Source organism: Solanum pennellii, chromosome 12 (genome assembly GCF_001406875.1).
Source record: "Solanum pennellii chromosome 12, SPENNV200".
Classification (NCBI taxonomy): Eukaryota; Viridiplantae; Streptophyta; class Magnoliopsida; order Solanales; family Solanaceae; genus Solanum; species Solanum pennellii.
The window spans coordinates 65,709,089-65,730,082 of record NC_028648.1 but is presented as its reverse complement, the minus strand read 5'-3'; the positions used below and the strand labels follow the sequence as shown (position 1 = coordinate 65,730,082).

The window sequence follows — 20,994 nt, the reverse complement described above, 5'->3', positions numbered from 1 at the left end:
AGGGAATATAGGTGTATCTGAAAGAGGAGAGATGTATCCAAGAGAGGATAAAGATGAATTCAAGAGGGGATAAAGATGTATCCGAGAAAGGATAGAGATGTATTCGAGATGAGATAGTGATGTATACAGAGGATAGAAATGTAGCTGAGAGGGAATTTTTGTAATTTTTTTCAATGGTAGAAAATTTTAGAAACTATAATAAAATAATATGTGAATTTAGATAAACTTTAGATTAAAATTAAAAAGATAATTGATTATATTAAGCGTATAAACGGGCCTTCAATTATCTAGTATACTCGCCATTCTTGTAACTGACCTGTAATCCGCGCAGGTGTGTCCGCACCCCCTGAGTGGACGAGAAAGAAAGGATTTCTCGGAGCAACAAGCTATCATAGTGATTCCACTAGACTTGAAAGCAAATGAAACAAACCGGGATAAAGCTTTAACCAAGCGTAGTTGGCGGAGCATGACCTCTTGATTTGAAGTTTTCTGGATTCCTAGTCTACTACCCGGAATTGTTGTTGATTTATATATTAATATTATTTATATATATAAGGGAAAACAAAATGTGAACGAAAGCAAATGAAAAAATGGGGAAAGGAAGCGCGAAATCCCTAACAATCGCGGAGCTAGTCCGTGAATGTCGTCCTCGCACCGGCGCATGGTCACTCATTTCCAGTCCTTGTCCGAGAATTCCATCACCCCAGTTTTTACCCTCCCTCACCACTCCCACACTGTGTTCCCACAAAATACTCAAATCCCTTAACTACCCAACTCTTCTTACTGGAATCCTTTTTCTACCTCCTCATGGAGATGGACACGATTCACCTCTCAACTGCAATTGTTTTCGTTTCTCTGATGGCTATGACACTATTTGTTGTGACATTCTTGGGTTTAATCCCTCTATGATTAACAAAAAGGTTCAAATTTTAGGTTGGAATTTCATACCCTTCAACTGTAATGCTAATGCTAATGGTGGTGGATTCTTAGAAATTATTCGCTGGGCTTTTCTTGATTCTACTTCTGCATCTTCGGATACTTTTTCTATACTTTCTGGGTCTTGTGTTGATCAATATTATACTATAAAACCTGGCTACAAATACTTTGTATGCGGCCTAGTAGAATCTGTTAGCCCTATTTCTGTAGTTCCATGCAGAGTTGGCTCCACAGCTGATACTGAGAATCTTCGGGGGTTCCTCGTTAATATTTTAGTTTGTGGCTGTAAATTGTGTAATTCTAAATATAATATAAGATTCGATATGCGGAATTCAAATGATCATTGTTATAACAAACCTGAGATTGTATACTTTTGTGGCTCTGCTTCTTCTTGGCATCCAGTTCTTTCAAGACTGATAAAGAGAAATGTTTCAGTATCGGGATTGAAGAAGAGACTTGTATTTGTGGGAAAAAAAGTGTCTCAATTGATGTATGTAGTTGTGGATAATTCTTTGATGCATATTCCTAAGTTGCCCCTCCCCCTTAGGGAGACTGATGTGAGAGGAAAAGGAGAACTTGTTAGTTATACAGGAACTGTGACAGGAATTTACATGAGGGGTATGATTGTTGAGTTGGATAATGAACTGTTGCTATTGTTAACTGATCAGCATCTTTCCGTTCCACATAGTGTGAGAGTTGGCGCAATGGTATGTTTTCTAAAATGGTAAAATGTAATTTTTACTTTGATAAGAAAATTAAAGATTTTTGTCATTTGTTTAGTCTCTTAAAGGGTACCTTTTTGTTCAGGTATCAGTGAAAAATGTTCATGTTGTAAATCCAAAATTTTCATGGACAAAGACGCTTATACTCGGCTCTTGTGTTAAAACTAGCATTTCTGTGGAATGTTTCTCCTCGCTGGAAGCCGGGTTAAGTCTCCTAAGAACTCCTCGTAAATGATTCCACCGTACCTGCGTATTAATTTTATTCACCTGTTCAATATTTGTGGGGCTCACAGGTGTTATACAGTGACCTGCTGTGAGAGTCTTCTTGCGAAGTTCATTGACTCCTTGGTGTTTGTTGCCAGGCTATGGTAGTAAAGCAAGAGTAACAATCATCAAAATGATTGTGTCTGTTTTAATATTATCATTGATATGATGGTCTTTTCATTTGCTTTCAGGGTATTACTTGTCATCATCTGTTTAAGGAGAAAGTTCTCTGGGATCTTATCTGAGAAAGAGATCTTGGGATCAACAAATGTAAGTTGCTTGCCTTATCAGAGATATACATAGAACTTATAGCCTATTTGGCCAAGCTTTTGGAGGCCAAAAGTGCTTAGTTTAGAAGGGTAAGGTGTTTGACCAAGCATTTGGGAGAAATATGTGTTTCTGGATAGTAGTAGAAGCTGTTTTGCAATATGTAAAAAAAAAGTAGCTTTTCCTTAGAAAGTACTTTTTTGAAAAGCACTTTTGAGAAAAATGCACTCAGAAGCTCTTTGAAAAGCTTGGCCGAACACTAGTTGCTGCTTGAAAGTGTTTTTGAAATTTATTGGCCAAACACGGTCTGCTTTTCGGAAACAGTACTTTTTTATGTTAAAATAAGCTGATTTTTGAAGCTTGGCCAAACAAGCTATTAGTCTCTGTATTATCTTAATATCTGTTCTTTGTGCCCAGTGTCATACAAAACTGTTTTTAGCTGATGTGCGCAATTGCAAGGTGTTGCCAGAGGAAAGGATTGGCTCAGACATATGCAACTTCATATTTACCCCCTTCAGTCTTCCAAATTCGGGCAAGTGTGTTATCATTGGGTGAGCATATAAATTGAGTCTTCGTACTGTACTCATTTGTTAATATTTTTTTGTTTGGCAGCATGGGGTGTTCATGGAATTTGTCAAGCATGATAGATGTGCGTGTGGCAGGGAAAGAAGTTCTGTTTCTTTGAAATTGGTAAGTTCGCAGATTTTATGAAATTTTCATTATCTGAAGGTCTTCCTTTCTGGGGTTTGGGGTTGGATACACTGCTTTAATTTTCTAGAAATCAAAACAAAGCTACATAAAATGTAATAATCATTGTTCAATCAATTTCAGGTTGCACCTATCGCTAATTTAATTAATTCTTGTGAGGCCACGTGGATGAAAATGATTTGCCATCAGGACACTGATTTTGATATCATGGGTACTCAAAAGGAGAGCAACTCCATATCTTGTGATGGCAGACAGTATGTGCTGTCTATAAGGAAAGCCATTCACAGTGAAGACATAGGTGTTTCTTTGCTTGGAATCTTAAAGGTCTGAATTTTTTATTTGTACTTCCTTTTTTGTGTTTTCAATGATATATTTGCCAGAACTTAGGAGCCTATTATTATGACATTATGTGGTAGGTAGATTTCCTAACTGTTGCCTATTGGTGACCTCTTAATTTATGACCTTAGTTAAAGAAGAGTAGTTTTATTGGATTAATCTGTATAAATTGAAACCTCATTTACTAGCATCATTCTTTGTACACAGAAGAGGCTACAAGAAGTTTAACATGATTGTAGCTTCCTACTTTTTTAACTGATGATAATCAAACAAGGAAAGGAAATAAAAAGGATATCGATTAAGATTCAAGCTAACAAGGGGCTAAAACCCTCACCTACCAATTGAGTTCAACAACCTAAATTAAACCCAAGCAAGGAAAATCAAAGGAAACTAAGAACCACAAATGGGTAACCCTTCGATTAATCAAACCAAAAGAAGCTAAATATCAATTCTAAGAGTTAACCACTGATCACCCACTAATTCCTTGAGGGAATTACACTAAGCACTAAAGCTAGCAACTACAATTCGAGAGTATTCAACTTCAACATCAAACATTCAACATACTAAGTCTTCCAAATGACAAATGACTACTATTACACTAAGGAAATAAAGAAGTCACTTTCTTTACAATTTTACGCATAATGAGATAAGGGCCTCGTTTGGTTGTCTTTCTTTTGTTAGTTCTTGAATTTATGAGATGGCCATTTGAACACATGACCTCTTTTTTCTCTTCACTTTGATGAACCTTCAACACAGTATATGTCTTTATTTGGTGTCCATAAGCTCCTCTAAAGCTCTATGATGTATGCTGTCCATGCCGTTATCATCAATTTTGGGTATTTGATATCTAAACTCTAAAGTATCTTTATTTCCGACTTCATATTTCTTATAAACTTACCAAATATTATCATCATAATTTTTCATTCAGCCAGGTCTCACAATCGTCTGGAAGGATGTTGCTTGTTGATGCAACTGGAAGCATTGATGTTATCATACCAGATCTTCCATCATGTTTGAATATCAATAACATATATGAGGTTTCATGCAACATTAATCTTCTTTCATTTGGTGCTTCTCATTTCCTAATCATTTGTGGCCCAACACTATAAATGCTATGTGGTAGAAATTGTTTCATCCACTATTTATTTTCATTTTTCTTTCCCACAAATTAATTTCTCTCTCAGGTCAGAAATTTTTTGGCAATTATGGAAGACATACCCATGAAGTTGGGTCATGTGGATTTACTCCAAAATGAACCTTTCACCTGTAGAAGTATTTTTGTGAATGCTCCACTTGTGAGAGAGATGAACATGCCACTGCTTTTGTACTACAACCTGAGGAACCTAAATCCTGTACATCATTTTACTACCTCTGCACATTCACAAGTTGACTTTCCGAAAGTTGGACGTGGAAAGTATCATCTACTTCAGTTGATGCACAAATTCCCTATTCTGCAAAAGGTATGTGTCTTGCAAAAAATAGTGCTCGTCTTACTAGTTTGAGATAACAAAAATAATCAGTCTGTTATATGATAGCATCAGTTTCAAGGAAGTCAACATGCTTCAAATACATCAAGCACATTTGCTGAGGCCTTAATTTTGCCTTGGGATTTACTTATTGCTGGCAACAACATAGATACCTGTATTGAAGAGCCTTTGATAGACCAATTGAAGCAACCAATGAAATTTTTTAATAGAATGGAAATTGGAAAGCTCATTGCATGCAAAAGACAAAAGCCTGATCAACTGTCTAATGACGCTTTGACATCTGCACTCAATGATACTGGAAATGAACCGAGTTACAGCTCCAGCCATCCTGCTTACGCATGCTGTCCAGAGGAGATCCCGTGTCTTGTGACGGGAAACTGTGTTAATTATCCTTTCCTTGGTATGTTGCACCACACAGACACCAGAACAGATATGGGGTCTTGCTCCAAACCACAAGTGAGAAGGGCATTGCTGGAATTTAAGTCTGAAGCTTTATCTGTTTATGAGGTATGCCATTTCATTTCTGTTTGTTCTGATGTCTGGCATATTTATGACATACAATTTAAGTTAAACAACATAAAGACAACTTTTGTTCATTGATGTTGCAGAGGTTAAAAATTGGTGGTCATTACCTTATAAACCATCAGAAAGAAGATATGTTTGGTACTGATGCAATAGTTGTGAATTCGGGAACCTACATTTGGAGCATTTCTTTTTCATCTGCTAATGTTCACCAAAATTTTGATGTATCCTGCTTGCTTCAACAGTCCGGTTCCTTTTTAAGTCACAATAATGATCTTCCAGAAGGCTATCATCAGTTTCAAATTCCAAACTCTTTGCCTAATGGAAGCAATGATATCTCTTCAGATGTCAACTTATATATGCCATCTTATGTCACAAACTTATTTAATGTTAACTTGGTGTTGTTGGAGAACTGTTCTCTCGAGCCTCTTATTCCATTTGGAGAAATGACCAACATCTGCCCCTCTGATCATAATTTGCCAGAGGGAAACCTAACATCTATTCATGGGCAAATCAAGGCTGTTCATTGTTCAGATGGAAAATCATATGCCGCACATTTGAGGTGCGAGAGCATTTATGGTGTTTTTCCGTCACTATTCTTAGAAGGAACTATCAGTATATGTGTCCACGTTTTAATGGACCATAAGATGGTATCTTCTTTTTACTTTTCATCTTCTGAACTTATTACGTTATGATTTTGCCTCTTTCTTGTTAGAAAACATTTTTGTTACCTTAAGACGGTTATTGATTGGCTAGGTCATGATTTTTGGCTCTACAAATAAACCCGCTTACCCTGCTGGATTTGGACGAGGCGTCACTGCATCATTTCACAGGGTACTTGCCCTCAGGTATGCAATTTCAGTATATTTTAGCAATTTCAGTATATTTTAGCAGCTCTTAAAGCTCAACGGGTCACCTCCTGCACTTCTACCTTTTAACATGTGGATACATTTTAGGTGAAAACTGGGAGAAATATTGGAGAAGAATATTATTATAGACACTGCAATACAATTCCTTACCAAATAGGAGACTAGAAACTTTTCCTATTTTGTGTAGGATTTAGTATATCTATTATATTCCAACATTCCTCCTCAAGCTGGTGCATACAAATTAAACGTACTTAGCTTGTTACAAATGTAATTAATATGAGGACCGATGAGGGACTTGGTGAAGATATCAGCAAGTTGATCATTTGACTTCACAAATTTAGTAACAATTCTCCTAAGAGTATCTTTTCTCTTACAAAGTGATAATCAGTCTCAATGTGTTTAGTCCTCTCATGAAACACAAAATTTGATGCGATATGAAGGGCAGCTTGATTATCTTACACAAGTTCCATATGGCCGGTTTCTCTAAACTTCATTTCTCCAAGCAATTGTTTGATCCAAACTAGCTTGCAAGTTGCTACAACCATTGCTCGATATTCTGCTTCTGCACTAGATCGAGCAACCACACTTTGTTTCTTACTCTTCCATGAAACCAAATTACCTCCTACTAAAACACAATATTCGGATGTGGAACGTCTATCACAGGGTGATCTTTCCCAATCAACGTCTGTATAACTTGTGATATGCTCATGGCCTTGATCCTCAAAGAGTAGTGCTTTACAAGGAGCTGACTTTATATATCGCAGAATATGAAAAATTGCATCCCTATCACAGGGAGAAGTCATAAATTGACTTACGACACTCACAGCAAAAGAGATGTCCGGTCTAGTCACTGTAAGATAATTAAACTTTCCAACCAACCGTATATACCTTTCAGGATTACTAAGTTGTTCCCCTGTCCTGGGGAGTTTTAACATCCCGATCCATAAGAGTGTCAATGGGTTTACATCATTCCCGTCTCCTCAAGAATGTCTAAAGCATACCTGCGTTGAGAAATAACAATACATGATCTAGACTAAGCAACATCAATACCTAGGAAATACTTTAGTCTGTCGAGGTCTTTTGTTTGGAAATGCTAAAAGCGATACTGCTTCAAATTAGCGATATCGACTTGATCATTGTCGGTGATAATGATATCATCAACACAAACAACCAAGTAAATACACATATTTGGTGCGGAATGTCGATAGAACACAAAGGGATCAGCTCCACTGCCAGCCATGCCGAACTCTTGAATTACTGTGCTGAACTTTCTGAACCAAGCTCGAGGGGACAATTTCAAACCATAATGTGACCGACGCAATCGATATACGAGGCTTCTAGACTCCCCTGAGCAACAAAACCAAGTGGTTGCTCCATATATACTTCTTCCTCAAGATCACCATGCAGAAAGACATTTTTAATGTCCAACTGATGAAGAGGCCGATGACGAACGACAACCATAGATAGAAAAAGATGAACTGATGCTATTTTGGCCACATGAGTAGAAGTGTCACTATAATCTAGCCCAAATAAATGAGTATACCCTTTGGCAACAAGCCGAGCCTTAAGCTGACCGACTTGACCATCTGGACCAATTTTGACTGCATAAACCCAACAAGAACCAATAGTAGACTTACCTGAAGGAAGGGAGACAAAGCTCTCAAAGTACCACTCAAATGTAAAGCAGTCATCTCATCAATCATAGCCTGCCTCTATCCAGAATGAGAAAGAGCTTCTCCAGTAGTCTTAGGGATGGAAATAGAGGACAAAAGATTATACAAAGGCATAATGGGGTGAAGATAAACGATGATAACTCAAGAAAGTATAATGTGGGAGCAGAGGGTTCGACGCATGACATGAATGAGACTATTGTTGGACGTGAACGCCAGTGATAAGTTAGGATTGGTGGCACTGCAACTGGAAATGGAGAGTAACCGTAGGTCCCTCGAAAGTCGGTACAGGGAGGCAAGACTTCAGACACATCAGGATGATCAGAAAACGTGTAGTAAGGTTGATTCAAAGAAGGTTACATCGGCAGACATAAGATATTGGCGGAGATCAAGTGAATAGCAACGATACCCTTTTTGAAATCGAGGTTAACCAAGAAAGACACATTTAAGAACACGAGGGGCTATTTATCTTTTCATGGGGCTAAGTTATGAACAAAGCATGTGCTCCCAAATACACGAGGAGGGATAGAATAGAGATGTGACTGAGGATACAATATGGAATGTGATTTTGAATAGAAGACGCGGGCACTATATTAATTTAATAACAAGATGAAAGGACTGCATCGCCCCCAAAACGAAGCAAAACAAGTGATTCAATGAGGAGAGTACGAGTAGTCTCAATGAGATGCCTATTCTTTCTTTCTGCTACACCATTTTGTTGAGGAGTGTATGGACAAGATGATTGGTGAATAATTCCTTGGTGAGACGAACTTTTGAAACTGAGATGATAAGTATTCTTAACGCATTATCACTACAAAAGTATGAATAGAAACACCAAACTGATTTTGTATTTCAGCAAATAGGCTTTTGAATATAGAAAATAACATCATTCATTAAGAAAACCCAAGTACATCTCGAATAATCATCAATGAAGCTAACAATACAACGAAATCCTAAGGTGGAACTGACTCTACTAGGAGCCCAATTATCAAAATGAACTAATGAAAAAATAGACTCTGAATGACCCTCAGTACCAGGTGAAAATGTGGCACGACTGTGTTTACTAAGTTGACAGGACTCGCAATTTAATTTGGATCAACTAGGCACCATCACGTTTGTGAATGAGGTCCGGAGGATTTGTAACGGAGCATGTTGTGAAGGAATTTAAAGAGGTAAGATAGTAAAGGCCTTGTGATTCATGTCCTGTGCCAATCGTCTGTCCCGTACGACGGTCCTGCATGAGAAAAAATCATCAGAAAAGGTTATGCTACAAATGTAGGGCGTGTCAAACGACTAACTAGATTAAAAGGAGAACCAGGGACAGAAAGAAAAGAGTATAAAGTGACAAAAGACAGAGGTGTGGCTTTCCCAACCCCTTTTGGTTTTGTTTGTATCCCATTGACCAAAGTATCGGCTAAAGTAATAGCAGGAAGAGATTGAATAAACAATATCCAACAAAAGTGATTTTTTACCATAAATATGATCAGAAGCGCCCGAGTCCATAATCCATGATCCATGATCCATGAGTATTAGACTATGACACAAGCAAATTAATTTCTAGCAACTGAACAACCGAAGCTACTTGTGGAGACGTTTGCTTACTTGCTCGATATTGAAGAAACTCATTATACTCTAATTGAGCAATATGAGCATTATGGGATGGTCGGTCAAGCGGAGCAACAAATGATTCGTGTGGAGATGTCTTCTTACTTGCACGACTACGAAGGAACTCATTATATTCCTTTAGAACAACAGGATCATAATTGGGTGGTGGACCATGCAAATTAAGACATAGCATACCACATATGCCCTGATAAAGCCAAAGAGGCTATCTATGTCCCACTCACGCAAATCCATATGCCAGACAGGCTTCCTAGTAGGCATGATGTTTTCTATCATTACAAAAGGATAAAGCGAGTCACGAGTGTGTCCAGACTTGTGACAATAACTACACTTGGATCGAGGTTTTCCAAGATGACCTCCTCGTCGAGTCTCCATAGATGGATATGCTCGTTTTTCTATGGTTTGAGATGCGAGAGCAAATGAGTCAATGTTTGGTGATGAAACTACTTTGTGGCTAGGAGGCGCGACAAGTGGAAGTAGACATGAGGATAATTCATCAATGGTAGGAATTGTAGGAATAACTAAAATCTGATCATACACTGAATCATGGTCAGTAGGAAGTCTAGCAACCGTAAGAACTAGAAACAATGTCCGTCTATGCACTTGTTGTTTTTGCACGTCCGTGGTGATTGGCATCAATGTTTCATATTCCTCCATGACTGCCTATACTTGTCCCAAGTAGGTGGACATATCTGATTCTTTTTCCTTTAAGTTGGTCATACATGATATTACATCATAGAATCGAGATATGTCATTAGTGTATACAACACGAGCCTTTTTCCAAACTGAATAACATGTTTGGAATGGATGAAACTTGGGCATCAACTTGGAATCAATAGATTGCCATAGGACAATACATAGTTGTGCATCAATGATATGAATATTTAGGGAAGAATCAATTCAAAGGGCGATATATAAATCAACTCGTTAAAGGGAGGCTGAAACCTTAGAATTCATTAGAAGCTATTTTAGTTAATAGAACTCCTAGTGGTTTCTTTCCATCCCAAAGGGGACTGAGACAAGGTGACCCCCTATCACCCTTTTTATTCATCTTAGCCATGGAAGGTTTGAGTAACCTAATTCACACAGCAAAGATGAAGCGTTGGATAAGGGGCTTTAAGGTAAACAACAGTGCACAAAATGGCTTAGAGATTACCCATCTGCAATATGCAGATGATACTCTCATTTTTTGTGAAGCAATGACGGGGCAAATGTTGATCCTAGGAGTAATATTCATCATCTTTGAAGCAATCTCTGATTTACATATCAACTGGGGGAAGAGTTCCATTTATCCCATAAATGAAGTGGCTCGGGTGGAGAGTCTGGCAAGGGTTTCGAGTGGTAGAGTAGGGGAACTACCAACAATATGCCTAGGTATGCCATTGGGGGGAAAGAGCAAATCAATAGGGATCTAGAATGGAGTGATAGAAAAATGCGAAAAGAAGCTAACCAATTGGAAAAACCAATATCTATCTAGGGGAGGTAGATTAACCATGGTTAGTAGTGTGCTAGATGCAATACCTGCTTATATGATGTCTGTGTTCCCAGCACCAGACAAAGTCATACAGAGGATAAATGCTTTGAGAAGAAATATTTTTTGGCAGGGAAATGAAGACAAGAAATTTCATCTAGTCAAGTGGGAAGAGGTCATAAAAAAACAAGAAAGAGTGGGGACTGGGGATTAGGAGCATGAAGAAACAAAACAAAAGCCTAACGTTGAAATGGCTTTAGAAGTTTATGACAGGAGAGAATATGCTATGGAGAGAGGTGATTAGGGCAAAATATGAAATGGAGAATAGGTGGAAGACAAAGATTAACTACACCATATGAATGTGGTATCTGGAGATCAATAAGAAATCTTTGGCCTCTGTTTCGTTCTAGAATCAGATTCCAGGTGGGTAATGGAATGAAGGTGTCATTTTGGGAGGACAGATGGATAGCCCAAAGAACCCTGAAACAATTATTCTCAGACTTATATCCACTGAGCTTGCAACACAATGCAACTATGGCTGAAATGTGGATAGGACAGGGATGGAACTTACATCTTCGGAGGAATTTAAATGATTGGGGGATGGGGAACACAGTGGCCTTCCATGATACAATGGCACAATTTAGTAATCTGACTAGGGAAGAAGACAAAGTTGTGTGGAAGATCGGCAAATGATAGGATGGACCTCTAGCCATGGTATGGAAACCTAAAATCCCATACAAGGTAAACTGCTTCACATGGTTACTAGCAAAGAAAGCAGTGCTGACACAAGAAAATATAAAGAAGAGGAAGTTCCAACTATGCTCAAGATGCTATTTGTGTGAGGAACAGGCAGAGACAGTCAACCATCTCTTTCTGCATTGCAAATGGACATATCAATTATGGAGAATATTTAGCAGCCTTAGGAAGATCACTTGGGTGAAACCAAGAAACATAGCACAACTCCTAAATTGCTGGATCAATATAGGCAATACTACAATCAAGGAGGAGATATGGAGGATTGTCCCAGTATATGGTGGACAGTGTGGAAAGAAAGGAACCAAAGATGTTTTGAGGGCAAGAAGAACAATTTGCAGAATTTTAAGATGAATTGTATAACTCTTTATTATTTTTGGTGTAAACAGAAAGTTTTAGTACATGCAGAAGAACTTTTTGATGTTATAGAGTATTTGTGACAAAAAGCACAAATAGAGTCGATCTAGTTTGTAATACTTTTGGAGGGGTCTACTTTGATGTAGTATACCTGTGGATAAATAGGAAAAAAACGTTATCATTCTCAAAAAAAGAAGAAGAAGAGAGAATTGTGATCTCTTGATTTTTTTTGAGTTATGACTTGCTAATTTATTCATCAAAAGCCCCTTCAAATAGTAGTCTTATTACATCAATAGGAAATCTAATTCTTATGAAAGTAAGAGACCTAAATCCTATACCAAACTAATAGTTATAACTTAACGTAATCCTTATTAAACTATGAAATATAAACCCTATTCTAGAATAATAAATAATGTTACTAAAGAAATAATTAAATACTTAAATTACTGACTTCCAACGCATCCCTAACATTACCCCCTCTTACGTTGGAAGAGCTTGTCCTTAAGCTCAATTATCCAATTCCAGCCCTATCTTGAAGTTGACATTGATAAATTTCACTACTATCAATTTGCTGAAGCTTGACTATTTCGCCCATCAATTTGCCATTTTCATGAGGTCCAAATCGCTCAAGAAATTGTTCACAACGATGTGCTCAAATTAATGGGTTGTTGATACCATTAAAGTAGGAAAATTCATCTTTGCATAACTTGGTATATTGAATTGGAATTACCACTAGTTTGTTGATTTACCAATTGTCTGGGCATTACTTGATTCTGCCCATGGACTACTGGTTTTGTAGAGCCAATTCCCAGGCTAGAAAATTGATCTCAAATAACTTGGACAATTCTTTCATAGAGACGTCGTTCCGTAGCTGCAAGTTTAGAGTCCATTAGTGTTTCTGTAATCACACGTTCTTTTTGAAACCTGGAATTGATAAAAAGCCCTTATAAATAGGAGTCTTATTACATTAATAGAAAATCTAATTCTTATGAAAGTAGGAGACCTAAATCCTATTCGAAAGTAATAACTATAACTTAACCTAATTCTTATAAAACTATGAAATATAAACCCTATTCTAGAATAATGAATAAGCTACTAAATAAATACTTGAATACTTAAATTAACTTTCAACACATCCACATCATTACCCCCTTCTTACGTAAAAAGAGCTTGTCCTCAAGATCGAATTTAACTGCAATCATCCGGAACTTCTGGAATATTGTCTGCTGAATCATCCAATCCCAGCCAGAAAAGTCGTTTGCACTGGTGACCGGCTGAATATATTTCGTCATAGTTATAGCATAATTTTAGTTCTTCTCTCTGCCATTTCTGCACGAGTAAATTGCTTGACCAAAGGGTTCTGGTTGCGGGTCTTGGTATTAAATGAATCGACTGAACTCGTAGCAAATTTTGCCAAGTTTACTGTGCTGCCAAGACTTATCTGGGACTGCTGCCCTTTTTGCAGTTGTTGTTTTTGCTCTAAAGCCCTGGCTACACTCATAGCCGTTGATAAGTTAGGTGGTTTTAGCAATTGGACGTCCAATTTGATTAAATCATCCAACCCTGCCATAAATATTGCCACGTGCAAGTGTTTTGAAATAAGCTCATCAGCCCTAGCCAACTTTTCTTGAAACCGACGTTGATAAATTTCGACTCTACTATTTTGTCGAAGCGTGAGCAATTCACCAACTGGTTGTTGCTTTCAGGAGGTCCAAATCGTTGGAAACATTGTTTTGGAAGTCTTCCAAGCTCATTGGCCCCTTTGCTCGTTTAAGCTAATAATACCATAATTGTGTTTCTCCCAACATGTGAAATCTAGCCACTCTAATCTTTTCTGCATCTGCTGTATGTTGATTTTCAAAAAACTGCTCACAACGATATACCCAAATTAGTGGGTCGTTGGTTCCATCATAAGTAGGAAAATCCACCCTTGTATAGCTTGGTATTGTCAAATTGGAATTACCAGTAGTTTGACGATTATGAACAGTTGGTTGAATAGGTCACTGTGTATTGTCTCTAGGAGTCGAATTTGTTGATTTCTCAATTGTCAGGGCATTACCTGATTCTACCCATGGACTACTGGTTTTGTAGAGCCAATTCCCAGGCTAGAAATTTGTTCTTGAATGACTTGGACAATTCTTTCACCGAGACGTTGTTCCATAGCTGCAAGTTTAGAGTCCATTAGTGTTCTGTAATCGCACGTTCTTCTTGAAACCTGGAATTGATCTCATCGTGAAATTTGGAACTGATCTCATTGCTCATCGTGTTAGGCTCTGATTCCAAATTGTTAGGATTCTTAGAGAGAAATCGAGTCACAGGACGATGAAGTGGAAAGTCTAAATCAATTGACTTCGACTTTCCCTTGCCTTTGTTCGAATTACTAGATTGACCTATTTTTGTATATAACTTCAGCTCATTAAAGGGAGACTGAAACCTTAGAGTTTAATGGAAGAGAGAACTCCGATCTCTTACGTTTTACTTAAATATGACTTAATAGTTTATTCATCAAAAGCCCCTTTAAATAGGAGTCTTATTACATTAATAGAAAATCTAATTCTTACGAAAGTAGAAGACCTAAATCCTATCTCAATCTAATAACTATAACTTAACCTAATCGTTATAAAAGTATGAAATATAAATCCTATTCTAGAATAATAAATAAGCTACTAAATAAATAATTAAATACTTAAATTAACTTCCAACGCATCCACAACATAATGATAATAATGATAATAATAATAAAAAACTGTAACGAGCAGCCAAAAAAACTTTTTTTTTTGTCAAAATCTGGAAAATATAGGTTCTTGCTGGAAAAGTAGATCTGATCGCCAAATATTGGTCGGAATCGGGAAAAATTATATGGTCAGCCTCGGAATGAAGAGGCGACCCAGATAGAAAAAACAATTATCGAGAAGCTGGCCGGAATAGGTGTCACGCGCCTACGCATGGATCTGACAATTCACCGGAGAAATTCTTCCGGCGGCGCGTGTGGCACTGGTTTCCGGCANTTCCAGCGGGGATGACTGGGTTTCGGTCGCCCTGAAGTTCCGCATCTAGTGGTGGTGTTAATTTTTTATAAATAGTGACGGAAAATATTAATTACCCGGACAGCGACTAGGTTACCGGAAAAACTGCACAGTGCAATATTTTTTTTTTCTGACAATTGCTCCGAGACCATGTGAGAAATATTAGAGAAGAATATTATTGAATTGTTGTTTTAATTATTACATAGAGAACGGTATTTATAGACATTACAATATAATTCCTGACCAAAGAGGAGACTATAAACTATTCCTATTCTGTGTAGGATTGTGTATACCTATTCTATTCTAGCAAAAACTATGAAGTATTTTGTAGATTATAGTTATAATTTTCTCTTGCAATTGCTAGGTGCTATTATTGCTTATTTCACTAAATTAGCTTTGTCATGTGAGTGCATATTTGACACATGAAAGGAAGATTAATATCTAGAGAAGATTCTGAAACATTTTAATATTTCTGACCTGTAAGCTTCTACATATCCTGCATTATCAAGTATTATATGCTCCATTAACAGATTTTTCTATGTTTGACAAAATATACAGTAAAAACAACATAAATAATCACTAGTCCTTTTTTACGGCACTGTTTGACAAAGATTGCTTCTTTTTGATACTGCAGTGCACATTATGCATGCCTGGAGCCATGACATTATTGGTGCATTAATAATATATGAATATTCTTTTTTTAACATGGAGTAGCATTTATGCTATTTACGTAGCAGTTCTTTTTCCAGTGCGCAGGACAACTTTATGTTGATACCTACATCCTTCATTGTTATCAACCCATCAAGTTTGATAAATGATGACAGTGTCGATGCACACACCTACAAATCTGCTGCTTTGGACTTGGATGGTGGTTCTCCATTCTATGCTAATACTGCATCTCTAATTGCTGATACAGTAAGCTGTTTAGAGACTCAACAAGTGGAGTTCCATTGCAGGGTAACCACAGTTCTTATGCAGATATTAGCTGGGTTAAAATATGGCGTCTCTGATCTTGTTGCAAAAGAAAACATGTAACCTCTAGAACAACTTATTCACTACCCTAACAACTTTCAAATTCTTCTCTTCTAGTCACTTCTTTAAATTCCTGCTAGGAAATCAATATTCGTTTTGGCCCTAATATATTATGGAACCAGTTTATCTAGAATAAAAGACACTTTTAACTTGGCCTCCACTGACAATAAAACACGCCAACTTTCATTGTGACCATCAAGGTACTTCAATCTGAAACAGTTGTGTCTCGCGAACACCTTAACTTTGGAAATGCACATCTAGTCACTTTTAAGGTGGTGAATTCTCAAAGTTGGAATGTTATGGAGCCAACTTAAACCAAGTTAAGGTGTCTAAATGTGCATTTTCACAGTTGGGGTGTTCAGTTGCCAGTTGAGCCAAAGTTAAGGTGTCTTATCTATTTTATCATGCCTATTTTGAAAAGTTAAATAAACCTTCCAACACTTTTGCATAGTCTGCTCCATATTCAATTGGACATTCTGAATAAGAACCATTGTTTCTTCTTTTGTTTTATTTCATGTAATATCATTTGAGTTTGAGATTGAGTTTAAGGTCTGTGCACAGTCAGTATACAATGCTTTTTATGCTATCAGGTAAATGAAAAGATAAACATGGTAGTTTTATAAAATTTGGATTTAGGTAAAACAAAAGACCTGTAGGGTCCTAGTTGTACTCTATTCAAATCAGTTCTTTCTTTTTTGACAGATATCACATTGATTTCCCTTTCTAACATAAATCAAATTCTAATGTCTGCCATATTTTTCGGAACTTATTCATCATAATAAGTCTAAAAATCAAACAAGGAAGGACTGGAATTTAAGGTCGAGTAACTCTTCAACGTCTCAAATACTGTGAACTTTATCCTCAACAGCTTAACCATTTTTGACCTTCGATCTGGAGAATCTTCAACGGAAGGGTTTATTGTATCATGTTTAAGATGATTTTCATTGTTATTTTTTACTTGAGAAGCATTTGAACCCCTAGATATCACATAGAACATTGGCATCAAAATCTTATATTGCATTAGGTATTTTTATCACATGAAGAAGATCAGAGGAATATGGGATTGGAAGGACAATCAAAGAAAGAGACCATGGAGGGAGGGTTTGGAGGAGAGATGGAGGGTTTATATTAATTTTAGAAAAAGGAAAAAGAAGTATGGAAAGAATGGGCAAACCTGCAATATCAATTAGCAGGTAAATTTACCTGATACTGTAAAAACTTTTGTCCACTGACAGTGCACAAAACTTGAACCCTTTGGGAATACCAACCAAATGGAAAAGAAAACGCAACAATTCTGAATCAAAAAAAGAGAATGGAAATGGTAATGAACAAGACACATACCTAATATTGCATATTGAAAGCTTCCACATGTGCTTCATCTTCTCTATTCCTTGTTTTGTTGATTTCTTCCTGTGGCCAACAATCTTAGATTTTCTTGGGTTAAGTAGTCTCTTTAGGTTGACACTTTTAAATGCTGATAGAAAGAGAAGAAGCTGTTATCTTCTTTACTAACTCTAGTATACATTGTTATATAATAGAAAGTAATTGACTGAGTGCTTGCTATTTTAAAAAGTGTGTTTGATCATGAGACCTGGTTGTTCGACATAATTGAAAAGCTTTTAAAGGCCTTCCTATAGGGGTGACAGAAGTGCCCGTCTGAGGCGAAATTAGTTGAAAATACACGAGGTCACAGGAATGAATACTCAAAAGATTAGGGACATCCATAGTATTTTGTCTAAACATTTTCTAGGCACTTGTTGTACTTCTCTTCTCATAGGACATCCTTTTTTTTTTTGGCTCATTTAATATCAGGTTGTGGCTATTTATGTTCTCGTCCTGGAGGACAGCACAAAAAACAAAGACCTTCTGTCAAGAACTGAGTCTAAACCTAATTCATTTGCGATTGACATTCCACTTGCTGGTTTTATCCTTGGTATGTTTCTGAATTTAAATGTTTTCAGAGCGTTTGATATATTAAAGAGCTCTACTTTATTTTAACGTGCCATTTTCTAATTCTTCCTTCACTTTTACAGTCATGTGGAATTTATCTTTAAATTTATAGAACAACCAAGTTCTTTTTAAATATTTTTTAAGAAGATTACCAGGTGTTTATATTTAGAATTTTTATGCAGAGATTGCCTCAACTTGTGTGGGACTGAGGCATAGTTGTAATCATCATAGATTTGTACTGTTGTCCTTTTTCCCCCATAGTAAATGAGGTTTCTTTTGCTACTGGGAAAAGCTCACTTGAAGCAGTTAGTTAGATCTTGTCCTAATCTCTGAAAAGTTCCCTGTTCAGCTCTCAAGCTATTCTAGTGTTCCATGATTATTCTCTATGCTTGTGCAGATGACGGTTCATCATCATGCTGTTGCTGGGCTAGTTGGGAGAGGGCAGCTGTTTTTCTGGGGTTATATGATGAAGAACTTAGAGGTGAAGCCTATGCTGAAACATGCAAGAAGTCAAGGAAGACCAGGAAAAAGCAAGCATGTAGCAGTTTAAGGAGTATAATGAAGCGGCATGGCATGGTCACAGTGAGAAACCATGCCTCCACGTTTGATTCAACATGTCAAGATCTTGTTTTTTCGTCCCAGTCTGAGAAGATAATAAGTAGTTTGGATCGAGATTTCTTTCAGTCCCTCATCCTCAAAGCTTGCTGCAACACCCTTGTGGTAAGTTTCATTTGCACTTAGCAGTCGCATATATTATGACATCTCATCTTATTGTATGGAATTATACTAGTATGAATATATGCCTATAGATACTAATACATTCCTATGGAATGTATGTATCTATGTATGTGTGTAATGTGTCTTTTATATGTATACATGTATGCAGATGTATATATACATTGTACCATGGTGCTCTTGACTTAACTTTCGTCTATTGCTTTTGCTTTTGTCAACCTGTCAGCCAATTCCTGTAATCTCGGAAGCTACTATGTACTGGGTCTGATCTTATTCTCATTTTGAAAGGTAAATTTAAGATGTGCTTTTTGTGGCAGACGGTTGTTGGCAGTTTGATGAATTCAGACGCTATCAGGCAGCTGGAGACTCATTTGACTGAGCTGGATATGGTGATGCTTCCCATGCAGAATATATGGGTTTCGGAAGTTGGTCACATGGACAGCCTTGCTCAGGCTAAAAAAATCCTTCAAAGAATTGTTGAAAGCTGAAATTGTTATGTACACGTACGAGTCCATGGATTTTCTTCTTAACCATACATATATATTGATGTCATTTCACAAAAAATATTCTGTTCAAACTCAGTTTCGACCATAATGATGTTTTGATTGTCAGATGATGTGTTCGATTTGCAGTCTCCCTTTTGTTCACATCATCTTGTAATAATGGTCAAGTGCTCGGAGTTTTCGTGTTCTTTGTACTTGTATGTAGAGGGGTTCCAATGTAGAATATCCATCTGTGCGGTCGTTTTTACTCTCAATCATAGATAGTGGATTCATCAATATTTTTTCCTCTAGTCATTGCCATCAATTAAGTGTTCGATCTCATAAATCAGGATGGCGGGGAATTTGGATGATTCATCTTAATGTCTATGCAACGTTCCGCATCTATATTTTAATTTTAACAATGGGAAAAATACCTTTTCTTTTTTGTAGGTGAAAGTACTCATTATTTTTAGGGAGAAGGATAAAAAATGCATTCAGCCTTGTAAAAGGAACAAAAATGTCATTTGTTTATAGTTTGGTTTAAAAATGGTCATACTTTTATTATTATTGGTCAAAAATGTCCTTTTTCGAATAAGTATTTTTTGGATTAATTACTTGAGTGGATTTCTTTTAAAAAATAATTACTTATTTTGATATACTCTTTAATTATTATCATTTGTAGCAATATATAGCAATGTTATATATTTCATGATTTGCCTTTCTCTCTCGCCTCATTCTCCCTTTTCTTTCGTGCCTTTTTTATTTTACTTTTATCTCTCTTTCACGCTCTTTCTCCCTTTTGTTCTTTCTCTTCTTTTTTTCTTTCTTTTCTCCGTTGCTTTTTTTTTTCTCTTGTTTTTCTGTTTCTCTTTCTCTTGCTTTTTTTTCGTTTCTCTCTATTTTCTTTCATAGAGTACTTAATGATTCTTAGACTAAAAGCATTGTATAAAAAGTAATTAATTAGGCAAGTAATCTAATTGTAACAAATGAATAAACATCATAAATTACAAAATGAATTAAACTTACATTAAAAATGAATTCCACAAATATTAAAGTTGAATTAGAATAGAATTAAATATGAATACAAAATGTAGCAAACGAAAGACATTCTATGATCTCTAAACTGAATGAATTTGTATCAACAATGAATTTTACAAGTAATTCAATCATAACAAATCAATCAATAAATTGCAAAATAAATTAAAATTGTATTACACAAGTATTAAACAAATGAATAAATTAAATTTTCTTTAAAATTGTATTACATAAAGTTGAATTAGAAGAGAAAATTAAAAATGAATGAAAAACATAACTAACAAAAGAAAAGACACCAATCTATAAATCGAATTAAACTTGTATTATTCATGAATAAAACATGTATTATATGTGTCTTATAATTATTTTGGGTTTATATCACTAAGAAAGTAAGTGATGTTTGTAATATGTATTAAAAATGTATTCTGTATATATTATAAGTGTGTACCTAAATTATTTTTGTTGATATCATGTAAAGGGAGTGAAATTGCAATATGTACTATAAATGTAGGATGTATTGGTCATGATTCTAATATAATTTTAATATAATTATAAAACATATCTAATACGACTTTAATACAAACCCGATATAGTTTCATGTAGCATTTCTCCTTAAATCAATTATAAACTTAGCCAAACCTTTTTAAAATTGAGATATAAACTCCAAAAGATATTTTCAATTATTTGTAGGAACAACCTATCCAAACTAATTGCAAAGTAAATAGCAAACAAGTAAACTAATCATAACA

The 20,994-nt window shown here is 36.2% G+C and overlaps 1 protein-coding gene across 8 annotated transcripts; it reads left to right on the top strand.

Moving 5' to 3' along the window:
• Positions 1-558: 558 nt before the first annotated feature.
• LOC107007325 (CST complex subunit CTC1-like) lies at positions 559-19,485 on the top strand. Of its 8 annotated transcripts, none has more exons than XM_027913471.1 (16): positions 559-1,643; positions 1,744-1,862; positions 1,952-2,026; positions 2,114-2,192; positions 2,659-2,721; positions 2,802-2,879; positions 3,021-3,221; positions 4,166-4,270; positions 4,418-4,693; positions 4,775-5,227; positions 5,329-5,892; positions 5,999-6,090; positions 15,761-15,968; positions 17,856-17,976; positions 18,391-18,713; positions 19,016-19,485. In XM_027913471.1, exons 1-16 carry the CDS (start codon positions 591-593, stop codon positions 19,214-19,216), a joined length of 4,011 nt encoding a protein of 1,336 aa, XP_027769272.1. In that variant the 5' UTR covers positions 559-590; the 3' UTR covers positions 19,217-19,485. The 8 variants fall into 8 exon arrangements, with proteins under 8 accessions (XP_027769272.1, XP_027769271.1, XP_027769273.1 ...); XM_027913470.1 differs by having other exon boundaries at positions 4,769-5,227; XM_015205901.2 differs by having other exon boundaries at positions 591-1,643; positions 4,769-5,227; positions 19,046-19,485.
• The last annotated feature ends 1,509 nt before the right edge of the window (positions 19,486-20,994 follow it).

What these genes read in the sequence shown, in the direction of transcription:
- LOC107007325 (XM_027913470.1), top strand. Translation starts at nt 591, where the DNA reads ATGGGGAAAGGAAGCGCGAAATCCCTAACAATCGCGGAGCTAGTCCGT. An exon ending in CACAGGGTACTTGCCCTCAG is followed by an intron (nt 6,091 to 15,760) that starts GTATGCAATTTC and finishes TTCTTTTTCCAG; the next exon opens with TGCGCAGGACAACTTTATGT. An exon ending in AAGTGGAGTTCCATTGCAGG is followed by an intron (nt 15,969 to 17,855) that starts GTAACCACAGTT and finishes ATTTAATATCAG; the next exon opens with GTTGTGGCTATTTATGTTCT.